The sequence below is a fragment of the Salvelinus sp. IW2-2015 genome, unplaced genomic scaffold, assembly GCF_002910315.2.
Source record: "Salvelinus sp. IW2-2015 unplaced genomic scaffold, ASM291031v2 Un_scaffold640, whole genome shotgun sequence".
In the NCBI taxonomy this organism is placed as follows: Eukaryota; Metazoa; Chordata; class Actinopteri; order Salmoniformes; family Salmonidae; genus Salvelinus; species Salvelinus sp. IW2-2015.
This window is the reverse complement of record NW_019942587.1, coordinates 706,469-715,677: the sequence shown is the minus strand read 5'-3', so window position 1 is coordinate 715,677 and position 9,209 is coordinate 706,469. Positions and strand designations below refer to the sequence as shown.

General features: G+C 39.7%; 1 protein-coding gene across 1 annotated transcript in view; it reads right to left on the bottom strand.

Annotated features, from left to right (window-relative positions):
* LOC112068655 (zinc finger protein 726) overlaps positions 1 to 8,173 on the bottom strand; it is a gene marked incomplete at its 5' end in the record, with an annotated part of 10,628 nt that extends 2,455 nt beyond the window's left edge. Inside the window, one exon of the mRNA XM_024135852.2 lies at positions 8,008 to 8,173. Coding sequence (XP_023991620.2) covers positions 8,008 to 8,173 — 166 coding nt within the window. The remainder of the gene's footprint in view (positions 1 to 8,007) is intronic.
* Between the last annotated feature and the right edge of the window lie 1,036 nt (positions 8,174 to 9,209).

The window sequence follows — 9,209 nt, the reverse complement described above, 5'->3', positions numbered from 1 at the left end:
TACACTTGTATCGTCTTCTCGGTCGTCCTCTCTGTTGAACATCACATGGTCCGTCTATATGGGGAGTAGTTCGATTGAAGCCTCTGGTTGTCCACCAGAGGTCACAGTGCCTTAGTCTGTATTTGTAGGCTTCTTGTTCTGGAAAGTGTTTTTGTTAGAGTGGAATACATCAGAGTACCACACGGTGGTGGGAGGGAAATGTTCTCTCCCTCCGTCCTTCGTTAGACTGGATCCTTCAAAGAGGTACACACGCAGTGGTCCTCGGTCGAGTTTACTGGACTAAAGTACTTACACGCTGCAACTGAATGTTCCTGACGTTAACTTCTACTCGCCCTCAGAAACCCGGATCGGGAGCACCCCCCACCCCCCCCCACCAGTAAAAAAGCTGCATAGCATAGCGTCACAAGTAATACTAGCATCTAAATATCATTCAATCACAAGTCAAAAGACCAAGATGAAAGATACACTTCTTGTGAACTACAAGCAATTTCTGATTTTTAAAATGTTTTACAGGGAAGACACATATGTAAATCTATTAGCTAACCACGTTAGCAAAGACACCATTTTTCTTGTCCACAATTTTTTCTCTCCACCAGTAGCTATCACCAATTCGACCAAATAAAGATATTGATAGCCACTAACAAGAAAAAACCTAATCAGATGACAGTCTGATAACATTATATTGTATAGCATAGTTTTGTTAAGAAATTGTGCATATTTCAGGTATATCATCATAGTTTGCCATTTGCGCCACCATCACAATATCTCCCAAAGCGACTAGAATTACTACAGAGCCAACGTGTATTAACCAATTTACCTCATCAATACAAACAATCTTCTTAAAATACACAGCGCACAGCAATGAAAGCACACAGATCTTGTGAATTCAGACAATATTTCAGATACTTTCTAAGCGTTTTCAACAGCGAAACACACAAACTGTTATATTAGCACATGCACCACATTGCAAACGTTCCCGAGCATTGATTCAAGGCAAAAAGAGCGATAAGCGTTATCATCCACACAAATAATTATACATTTTTCACTACCTTTCTCAGGAATTCTTCCGATGACACTCCTGTAAAACATCTATATCTAAACCACTCTATAGAGTTTGATCGAAAATGTGCATATTTAGCGGCACAATCTCGTGCGTATATCTTAACATTGGAACATACGTGTCAACACTCAACAATCTGCCGGCCCAACTATGGAAAGACACGATTTTTTATCGAAAACTATTCATACCTTGACTAAAAAATACAAGTTGCACGCTGCATCTTGAAGCTAGCAATTATTTCATTCTTTTCTTAATCTAATCGCTGATTACATTCTAAAATTACCTTACTGTGCAATACAGGTGCGGCAAAGCGAGCTACCACAAAAAAATGGCGATATTGCGTTTAACATTTTCTACAGACCAACGATTTTCATCATAAATATTACATATGAGCTGACTCTCCATCAGAATCTTGGGCAATGTATCCTTTCTCCGGTCTAATCGTCTTTTGGTCGAAAGACTGTCTCTTGTCATGACGAAATGGCCACTAACGTTCGGTATTGTACAGGAAAAGTGCCCAACTCTTCAAGTGCGTCAAAAAGAAAATGCCTCAAAATCCACATATAAACTGACATAAATTGCTATAAGTCGTTTTAAATTAAACTACACTATGATGTTTTAACATCATATAACGAGTACAAACATGACCGGAAGTACTAATTACTGGCTAACAAAGCTTGGAAGGAGGCCAAGTCCGTACGTCCATCGTCGCGTCAGCGCTTGAACGAAAATTGAAAGCGTGCTGTCCTCCGCCTTTCTGTCTTATAAAGTCCAGATTGCGCTAATCGACTCATTTCAATGTCACCACTTACTGAACATATAGAGGAAGGCGTAGGCAGTTTGTTGTAGCCCCATAGGATTACACAGGGACTTAAAAACTGAACTGGAACAGGGACCAAGATTTCTGAAACTCTCACTCCCTGGCAGGAAAATTGCTGTAGAATGAGTTCTGTTTCACTCAGAGACATACTTCCAACGGTTTTTAGAAACTAGAGATGTGTTTCTATCAAATAACAATAATATGCATATTGTACGAGCAAGAATTGAGTACACTAGGCAGTTAATTTGGAGACGAGATTTCCGCTAAGTCGAACAGCACCCCCTATAATTCTCAGAGAGTTAACAAACTATAGTTTTGGCAAGTCTGTTAGGACATCGACTTTGTGCATGACACAAGTTTAATTGTTTCCAACAATTGTTTACATACATCACTAAGTTGACTACGTTAAACAGCTTGGAAAATTCCAGAAAATGATGTCATGGCTTTAGAAGCTTCTGATAGGCTAATTTACATAATTTGAGTCATTGGAGGTGTACCTGTGGATGTATTTCAAGGCCTACTTTCAAACTCAGTGCCTTTTTGCTTGACATCATCGGGGGGAAAAAGAAATCTGTCAAGACCTCAGAAAGAAAATTGTAGACCCACAAGTCTGGTTCATCCTTGGGAGCAATTTCCAAACGCCTGAAGGTATCACGTTCATCTGTACAAAATAGTACGCAAGTATAACATGGACCATGCAGCGTCATACCGCTGAGGAAGGAGACACATTCTGTCTCCAGAGATTAACGTACTTTAGAGCGAAAGTGCAAATCAAAAGCAGACCTTGTGAAGATGCTGGAGGAAACGGTACAAAAGTATCTATATCCACAAAACGAGTCCTATATCGACATAACTTGAAAGGCCGCTCAGCAAGGAAGAAGCCACTGTTCCACAACTCATAAAATATCAGACTACGGTTTGCAAATGCACATTGGGACAAAGATTGTACTTTTTGGAGAAATGTCCTCTGGTCTAATGAAACAAAAATAAACTGTTTGGCCATAATGACCTCTGTTATGTTTGGAGGAAAAGGGGGAGGCTTGCAAGCCGAAGAACACCGTGAAGCACGGGGTTGGCAGCATCATGTTGTGTGGGTGCTTTGCTGCAGGAGGGACTGGTGCACTTCAAAAATAGATGGCTGCATGAGAAAGGAAAACTATGTAGATATATTGAAGCAACATCTCAATACATCAGTCAAGAAGTTAAAGCTTGGTCGCAAATGGGTCTTCCAAATGGACAATGACCCAAAGCATACTTCCAAAGTTTTGGCAAAATGGCTTAAGGACAACAAAAGTCAAGGTATTGGAGTGGCCGTCACAAAGCCCTGACCTCAATCCTATTGAACATTTGTGGGCAGAATGGGGAAAAAGCATGTGTGAGCAAGGAGGCCTACAAACCTGACTCAGTTACACCAGCTCTGTCAGGAGGAATGGGCCAAATTCACCCAACTTATTGTGGGAAGCTTGTGGAAGGCTACCCAAAACGTTTGACCCAAGTTAAACAATTTAAAGGCAATGCTACCAAATAGAATTGAGTGTATGTAAACTTCTGACCCACTGGGAAAGTGAACAGAACTCATTCTACAGCACTTTTCCTGCCAGGGAGTGAGATTTCAGAAATCTTGGTCCCTGTTCCCAGTTCAGTTTTTAAGTCCCTGTGAATCCTATGGGGCTACAAACACTGCCTACGCCTTCCTCTAGATGTCAGTAAGTGGTGACAATTTGAATGGAGTCGATTGCGCAATCTGGGACTTTATAAAAGACAGAAAGGCGGAAGGACCTTTCTTTTCTTCAATGCGCTTGACGCACGATGGACGTCGGACTGGCCTCCTTCCAAGCTTTGGTTTAGCCAGTAATATATCTCCGGTCATGTTTGTACTCGTTATAGGTGTTAAAGACATCATAAGGTAGTTAATTTAAACCGACTTATAGCAATTTATGTCAGTTTATTGCGATTTTGAGGCATTTCTTTGTGACGCACTTTGAAGAGTTGGGCACTTTTCCTGTACATACCGAACGTTAGTGGCCATTTCGTCATGACAAGAGGACATCTTTCGACCAAAAGACGATTAGACCGGAGAAAGGATACATTGCCCAAGATTCTGATGGAAGATCAGCTCATAGTAAGAACTATTTATGATGATAAATCGTTGTTCTGTWGAAAAATGTTAAACGCATATATCGCCATTTTGTTTTGTGTAGCTTCGCTTTGGCGCACCCTGTATTGCACAGTAAGGATAATTTTAGAAATGTAATTCAGCGATTGCATTAAGAACTAATTTGTCTTTCAATTGCTGTCCAACTTGTATTTTTTTAGTCAAGTTTATGAATAGTTTTCGATAAAAATCGGTGTCTTTCCAAGATGGCGCCGGGCAGATTGCTTGAGTAGTTGGACACTATTTCCAATGTGTAAGCACGATTTGTGCCGCTAAATATGCACATTTTCGATCAAACTCTATATGGATTGTGTAATATGATGTTACAGGAGTGTCATCGGAAGAATTCTGAGAAGGTTAGTGAAAAAATGTATATATTTTGGTGATGATAACGCTATCGCTCTTTTTGCCTTGAATCAATGCTCGGGTAACGTTTGCACATGTGGTATGCTAATATAACGATTTGTGTTTTCGCTGTAAAACGCTTAGAAAATCTGAAATATTGTCTGAATTCACAAGATCTGTGTCTTTCCATTGCTGTGCGCTGTGTATTTTTAAGAAATGTTTTATGATGAGTAAATTGGTAATACACGTTGCTCTCTGTAGTAATTCTAGTCGCTTTGGGGAGATTTGTGATGGTGGCTGCAATGGCAAACTATGATTTATACCTGAAATATGCACATTTTTCTAACAAAACCTATGCTATACAATAAATATGTTATCAGACTGTCATCTGATTAGGTTTTTTCTTGGTTAGTGGCTATCAATATCTTTATTTGGTCGAATTGGTGATAGCGACTGGTGGAGAGAAAAAATGGTGGACAAAGAAAATTGGTGTCTTTTGCTAACGTGGTTAGCTAATAGATTTACATATTGTCTTTCCCTGTAAAACATTTTAAAAATCAGAAATGATTGCTGGATTCACAAGAAGTGTATCTTTCATCTGGTGTCTTGGACTTGTGATTGAATGATATTTAGATGCTAGTATTTACTTGTGACGCTATGGCTAGTCAGCTTTTTTACTGGTGGGGGGGGGGTGGGGGGTGCTCCCGATCCGGGTTTCTGAGGCAGTAGAAGTTAACGTCAGACATTCAGTCTGCAGCTGTTTAAGTACTTTAGTCCAGTAAACTCGACCGAGGACCACCGCGTGTGTACCTTTTGAAGGATCCAGTCTAACGAAGACGAGAGGGGAAGAACATTTCCCTCCCACCACCGTGTGGTACTCTGATGTATCCACTCTAACAAACACTTCCAGAACAAAGAAGCCTACAAATACAGACTAAGGACACTGTGACCTCTGGTGGACAACCAGAGACTTCAATCGAAKTACTCCCCATATAGACGGACCATGTGATTTCAACAGAGAGACGACCAAGACATACAAGTGTAAATATATACATTGCAATTATTTTCGAATGAGCAGTCGTTCATGTGCAAAGTATTCATTCTCATGAGCATAGCTTCCACATGTATGTACCAGCCCACACTCTTGGTCTCTCCCGCTCTCTTTATCTTGCCCCTTCCTTTCATTGTGTGACAAGCCATCATATCGGGTTAGTCAACTAGGGACTTTTCATTGCATGATGTTAGTAATCAATTCAACCTATACTGTGTGTGTTTATATGTGGGTAGTTAGTAAATAAATAAGCCAAGTTGTGTATCACTGAATTCAGAATGAGACTGATGAGGTAAGAATTAATAATTGACTGTGATTGATGTAAGAGAAATGTATATCTATAGAGTTTAGTCTGGAGATAGTAACTTGTTAAATAACTTCTCCCGTGGTTCCCCAAGTTACTACTGAGTTAATTGTTACATGATTCATTTAATCACATAATGATTAAACATAGTGAATTGTTTAGATAAAATAGCAGTCAACACATTAATAGTGATGTCACGACACTGCACTCGCGCAAAAGAATGATGCTTGCGCTGCTCGTGCTAGCACATGCACAGATTAAATATAACACTCAGAAAACAAAGTGTTTTTAAAGGCGGATGCTTACCTCGATTATGACCTTAAGCCAATTAAGATAAACAGAGTAAGATGTTTACATGACTAATGCCATAACTAGTTTAATGTCAAATGATGAGTATGCATTTAAACACACTCATTGTAGGAGCGCTAGTTATTTTGTTGCTTTGACAAAGTCCATTTTGAAGATTATTATCAATGTGATTAGTGACACTATTTTTAAAGTCAACCCTGTTACATGAACTGAACTCTCGTTTTAATATGGTGAAACATTTTGTTAAAAAAATTGTTTTCAAAATAAGCATTGAATATCTAATAGTCAAATCAGAGTAAAACCAGGTGTGCTGGCGCTACTCTTTTTTATCAATTTACTGCTGTTTTATGGTGGAGAACTGAGCAAGTCAACCCTTTTACCCATACATAGACATGCTAGAAATGTTTTAACAAGTAAAAAATAAATTGTGAAGATTGCATTCAATTGCCACTCCCTGTTGCACAAAACAAGCTTCCATTCACCATGTCACACGCGTTTTTTTGGTTCCTTTAAAGGACAATTTRACCCATGTAATCTGGTGGTTTTGTTGTTTTCAGTAGTTCCCTGTTACGGTCAACCATGTTACATGCGGACCAAACCAACCCTGTTACATGCTGACGAAACCAGACGCGTGTGTGTATCTGCGCGCGCCATCACGTGCACGTTGATTTTGTTCACCCGCACCAGAAGCGATCAGGACACGCAGGTTGAAATATGAAAACAAACTTAACCAATTATATTAATTTGGGGACAGGTCAAAAAGCATTCAACATGTATGGCAATTTAGCTAGCTAGCTTGCTGTTGCTAGCTAATTTMTCCTGGTATATAAACATTGGGTTGTTATTTACCTGAAATGCAACTGACAATTAATCCACATAAAATGGTAAACCGAATTCGTTCTCATCATCTCTCTGTAACAGTATAACTTTAGTCCGTCCCCTCGCCCCAACCCGGGCGCGAACCAGGGACCCTCTGCACACATCAACAACAGTCACCCYCGAAGCATCGTTACCCATCGCTCCACAAAAGCCGCGGCCCTTGCAGAGCAAGGGGAACCACTACTTCAYGGTCTCAYYGCYAGTGACGTCACCGWTTGAAAGGCTATTAGCGCGCACCACCGCTAACTAGCTAGCCATTTCACATCGGTTACATCTCCTCCTTCCTTGAGGCTTCTTTTTCTTCTTTGGACTTTATATGGCGGTTGGCAACCAACTTTACAGCATTACTACAACCTCCCGGAGTGTGGACCTAAATTCATCACYCTCCTAAAAAAKCAATGAGGAGATGGGAAAGGCCYGACTTGCAGCCCGTTGAGTGTCACAAATGGAACCAATTTCTATTTGACGATCGCTGACTCCCGCGAGCAGTGTGGGTGCAAAGATTGAATAACATTTATGTGCACGCGACGCGAGCAGTGTGGTCAGCATGTTACTTTATTTGGCACATAGGCACTTGGTATAGTAATATTTTAATTCAATGTTTTGAGATGGGGGGGAAAAAACATTAAGTTGTACATGACAGAATGTTAAAATTAGGTGAAAAATATTTTTGGACCAAGTTACACTTAAAAACCGGTGGAATGACCCAGATATTTATCATCAATATATAATTATTAAATGAATGACTAAAGATCATAAAGATGGCAGAATTCTGATATGACGTCACTGTTTTAGCACTATCCACTGAGTTCTGAAACTACGGTGCGCTACATTGTTCAATGTGCCATTAAATCAACACAATCTACTTTTTTGGTTTTTCAAATTGCCAACATCTTGGAGCTAAAATTGGGATCATGTTTACTGTGCTAATGACCATACCAACAGTAAAGGAGAGCAAAGTAGAATACAGTGAACTTAACAAAACAAGGAATTTGTGTTAAGTAATGCGGGCCGCCATCTTTATGCACCTCTGCTATTGTTACAGAAGCAGACTGTAGTCTAATCTACACACCATGGTTCTTACTTAATGATATCAAATCTCCATCTTCCTTTTCTTCTCCTCTCTCAGTTCCACTCTGCCCCGGTGTTTTCCTGCAGTCAACCAGACCCTGCAGTAAAGCAGTACTGGGAGACGTTTGACCTGGGGACTCCGGGAGGGTAGAGGGGAACGGACTAGCTTTGTCCTGTTGGAACAAGAAATATTAAACATAGTTAATCATTAAACTAAATATTTGATMAATTTAGTCTGAACCTCTGATTGATTTGGGTGCATCCCTAGAATAACTCCTTTTTCCTCAAATGTTCAATCSTTCACTACTTCCCACTAATCTAATAGRYTTGGGTTGGTGGAGGCATGGGCTAGTCAGAGTTTCCACCATATTTATCATACCAGTCATTTCCTTTCGAAACAAAGAGGAAGAGGCGTTTTGTMGCTTATTTGATTGAATATACGTTTCATAATGATTAGGTTGTTACGAGTGTACTGATAAAAGAAGGGACACATGCCTGCCAGCAACTGAGAAAAAACACTGAAGGTCCAGAGTCGACACTAGTTACCCCAGCCACAAAGTCATAAACCACGTCCTTTTCAAAAATGTATCTTCCTAAAATGGAATCTTAAACCTGATCTTAACCACACGGCTAACCTTATGCATGACCCTAACCTTAAAATCAAAAAAGCACATTTGTTTCCATGAATTTCTACGATATTCATTTTTGACTTTAACTGTGTTAACTGCCTTCCATTTTTTTTTTAAATATGTATTTTAATGAATTGCCATTACATATTAGAAGGCAATCGCTGGGATTAATTATTGGTTTAGTAGGCTAGTTGAGAACAAGTTCTCATTTACAACTGCGACCTGGCCAAGATAAAGCAAAGCAGTTTGACACCATACAACAACACAGAGTTACACATGGAATAAACAAACATAGTCAATATTACTGTAAGAAAAAAGGTATATATACAGTGTGTGCAAATTAGGTGAGATAAGGGAGGTAAAGGCAATAAATAGGCCATGGTGGCGAAGTAATTACAGTATATCAATTAAACACTGGAATGGTAGATGTGCAGAAGATGAATGTGCAAGTAGAGATACTGGGGTGCAAAGGAGCAAGATAAATACAGTATGGGATGAGGATCATCTAACTTTCAAATCTGTGGTGAACAGTGTGACTTGTTCAGGAGGAATGAGAGATAATTAAGTAATAGACACAGATTCCTAA